This window comes from Liolophura sinensis, chromosome 9 (genome assembly GCF_032854445.1).
Source record: "Liolophura sinensis isolate JHLJ2023 chromosome 9, CUHK_Ljap_v2, whole genome shotgun sequence".
Taxonomy (NCBI): Eukaryota; Metazoa; Mollusca; class Polyplacophora; order Chitonida; family Chitonidae; genus Liolophura; species Liolophura sinensis.
In genome coordinates, this window is record NC_088303.1 from 18,447,322 (window position 1) to 18,450,975 (window position 3,654).

The following is a 3,654-nucleotide window of genomic DNA, read 5'->3' on the forward strand; positions in this document are numbered from 1 at the left end:
AGATTTTCACCCGAATACTTCTACAAAACTTGCCATTTGTACTTTCCTCTCCATTGTAAATTGATCTCCTCGCCTTTATACAGCTTGTCCTCTAAAACACAAATCTCCAGTGAAAACAATAGATACTGAGTTACCGAATTTTTTCAGAAAATAAATGTCTTGACATGTACAGCTATTCGTGTCCGATCTGTCATGAAAATGATACAATTAGACGAATTAAAGAAACATGAATGACTTCTCATCAAACAAAAATATATATGTTCATACTTGTACAACAAAGTTAAACTCGGAAACAACAACAAAATGTCATCCACGTTAATCAATGAGTAATAGCCGTCTATAGTTTAACAAAAATAGTGTACATGACTTGTATAAGATGACACGATCGCACGATAAACGAAATGCTATAGACAAAGATTATCTGTCACATTGCGAAAACTTGGATTCATGGTACAGAACAATGTAAAGCATTGTGTGTCATCAAACATATCTATATGATTATGAATAAGATGGCGAAAATACAAATTTTAGGAACAGGAACCTGCAAAGAATAGCAGAAGTCTCTGGGGCCGACGATCAGCAAAGTTGTTTATCACATTTGGATTCGTAATTAAATTATGTATCGGCAACAAGCAGCATTCGAGGCCACTTGGTGTCCTGACGTTAGAAGTTACTTCTCACAGACGGCCAGTAATAAGCGACCAAAGGTGATCTTTGATCTTTTAGTTACAGCTATATGATTCAACAATAGTCCAAAATCAGGGAGGAATCAGTAATCCTACGATTACATAAGGTTTACAGGAAATAAATTTTCATCGTACACTGACTCAAACACACATGTACAGTATAAACATACTATCATATATCGCCTTTATAAACTTAATTCTGTATATATCAGATACTACCTATAAATTCACTTGTCATCAATATTTCAACTATGTACTTGTAAGCGTGGCCATGTCACTATACAGCCATTCTCTGCTATCAAACTTGGATTCAAATCACACTCCGCTCGCAAATCCCGATTTCTGCCATCACTCTCTTCTCTGAAACTGGGAATTCTGTTATAACACTCTGCTCTCAAACTGGGAATTCTGTCGCCACACTCTGCTCTCAAACTGGGAATTCTGTCGTCAAACTCTGCTCTCAAACTAAAAATTCTGCAGTCAAACTCTGCTCTCAAACTAAGAATTCTGCAGTCAAACTCTGCTCTCAAACTAAGAATTCTACCGTCACACCCTGCTCTCATATTGGGAATTCTGCAGTCAATCTCTGCTCTCAAACAAACATTTGGACGGCTCGTCGGATTCATTCGACGTTTGTCGAACTCTGCTGTCAAATTTGGAATTCTACGGTTACACTCTGTGTGAAACTCCAAATTCTGCGGTCACACTCTGCTCTCAAACCTGTGATTCTGCAGCCCCACTCTGCTCTCAAACTCGTAATTCTGCAGTCAAACTCTGCTCTCAAACAAACATTTGGACGGCTCATCGGATTCATTCGACGTTTGTCGATAAGCGAACGGCGAAAGATTACTTCCTCGCTTGGAGCAATATAGGTGTTTGCTGTGGTCACTGACGGGCTGTCCGATCAGATGCCGAAAGCAACACAGGCGGAGAATTTGCTGGCGAAACTTTTGTCCCGTGGCACAATATAAGAAGAAATTAACGCAGTGGTTAACATACATAAGCAGCTCCGCGATAGTTTTAGTCAGCTGAAGTTTGGACATTTTTGATTTGTCTCCCGTGTCGTTATGGTTCCATGTGGAGGCGGCCATCATACATATGTTCATGGGTAATGTGGTTATCACAAAGGCGAAAGATATCGTCAAAAGCATCATAGTGATTTTCGTGCAGCTGTCCTTGTCGTTCCTGGAACGCTTTTTCCCTTCAAGAAGACAGTTACTGTTGGGCTTATTGGGCGAAACTGAGACAATTCTTTCATTCTGCATTTCAACACGTCCAGATTTGGCTTTCCTCACTTGCCAGATGATGAACGCGTTCATGGTCGATATGATGACAAACGGAACGACAAAGTAAATGAGAGTATCGATGACAGGCCATATGACGGTGACAAAATACTGGAATCCTCCTGACTGGGCACATCTGGGTGACGCGGTAAGGTCCTCTGATAGCTTCACAGACCACATAAAATGGATGTGTATGGACACTAGCACCAAGACCACCGCCAAAGTGGCTTTCTTGGCTTTTGGGACGGTACAAAAGGTCGAAGCTTTCAATGGGTGCGCCACAACGATGTACCGCTCCACAGTGACGGCTATGATCAGCCACACAGATAGGTCGCTACTGACATACCCCAAGAACATCACCAGCTTACATAGTGTATCCGACTGATCTCGGATGTCAAAGTTTGTCAGTTCGGCAACCCAGAGTCGGAGAAGGCCAAAGTAGAGCACCATGAAGTCAGACAGGGACAAAACAGACAGATAGAAATAGGTGGATATTTTAGCCATGGATTTTTGTCGAAGGGTCAGAAATGAGAACACGTTTCCGAATGTGCCAAATATGAGGAGAATTGGTGGAATATAAAGTAGGAGGAGTTTGTGGATTCGATAGGCCTGATAATCGCTGAGCGAGTCCTCTGGCAGAAAGAGAGACTGAATGTCAGCACCTTCCTGTAATCCTACAGACTGGAAGAGTAACCCTCTCTCCTCTGCTGACAGATTGAGAAGGAACTCCCGGAAAAAGGTAGCGTTGATTTCGTCCAAGAACTCCATTCTGGAAAAGACACAAAACATTAAAGATGTGACCTTTCATAAATGAAACCATCGTTTGAACTTTAACAAACAGACGAATCCTTGCTGGTCTTAAGAGAAAATCGACAGGAATTAGTGTATTTGTTCTTTACATGGACATTTCTGTGGTGTTGTGAGCGGAGATCTTTTATCGCACACAGAAGATGATTTCTTTTTTAACGGGCGTCTGTGTTCGAGCAAAACTGAGACTGACAGGTTCAGAAAAACGAATGCGTTTTTCTCTGCCGGTGTTTACAATTGATTGCTGAATTACTGAAATCGGGGTTGGCTGAAAGGAGTTATTTTCAGTTTTTTCCCAAATATTAATCAATTACCAGGCGTAGATTGAGAGAGGTTAATTTTCTTTGGGTGGAGGGGGGGGGGGTGGAGGACACACTTTCTCTCTTTTGCTCTGCCGCTTCATGCTGACAGTAATTGTCTATTGCCGTGGCTGAGAGCTTTATTGAACTCCCGCTTCACAAACTGGATAAGAAAGTAGGTCATGCTGGTATCTGCTGTTCAGTGTCAGTGACATAGACTGGATCTGATGGCATGTCTTTTTGATCGTGTCCAGTAAAGCAGCGCTATAAATGTTGCCATAGCGACCAACTTGTCACAAGAGATTGCCGCTTGAGACAAACATGTGGCCAAGATTAATCTGAAAACGACATTAAATATCAGTGAAATCGATAATGGTTTTTTTACAGGCGATGCGCGTTATAAATAGTGGTTCCGTTGTACAGTACGTTTGAATGTGGTGTTGTATGGTTTGTTGTTGTGTTTCGCGGGATTTTGACCACTGAGCAACACTTAACACATTCTAAGGCAGCGAAATCACAATGAAAATGATAAGATGATGAAAGGAAAAAGGTGCTTAATATTACCTTAATTTCGTCTGA

The 3,654-nt window shown here is 41.5% G+C and overlaps 1 protein-coding gene across 1 annotated transcript; it reads right to left on the reverse strand.

The window, feature by feature from the left end:
* Positions 1-1,453: 1,453 nt before the first annotated feature.
* On the reverse strand, positions 1,454-2,737 carry LOC135475658 (probable G-protein coupled receptor 139). Its single transcript, XM_064755590.1, has one exon. It carries the CDS (start codon positions 2,735-2,737, stop codon positions 1,454-1,456), a length of 1,284 nt encoding a protein of 427 aa, XP_064611660.1.
* Between the last annotated feature and the right edge of the window lie 917 nt (positions 2,738-3,654).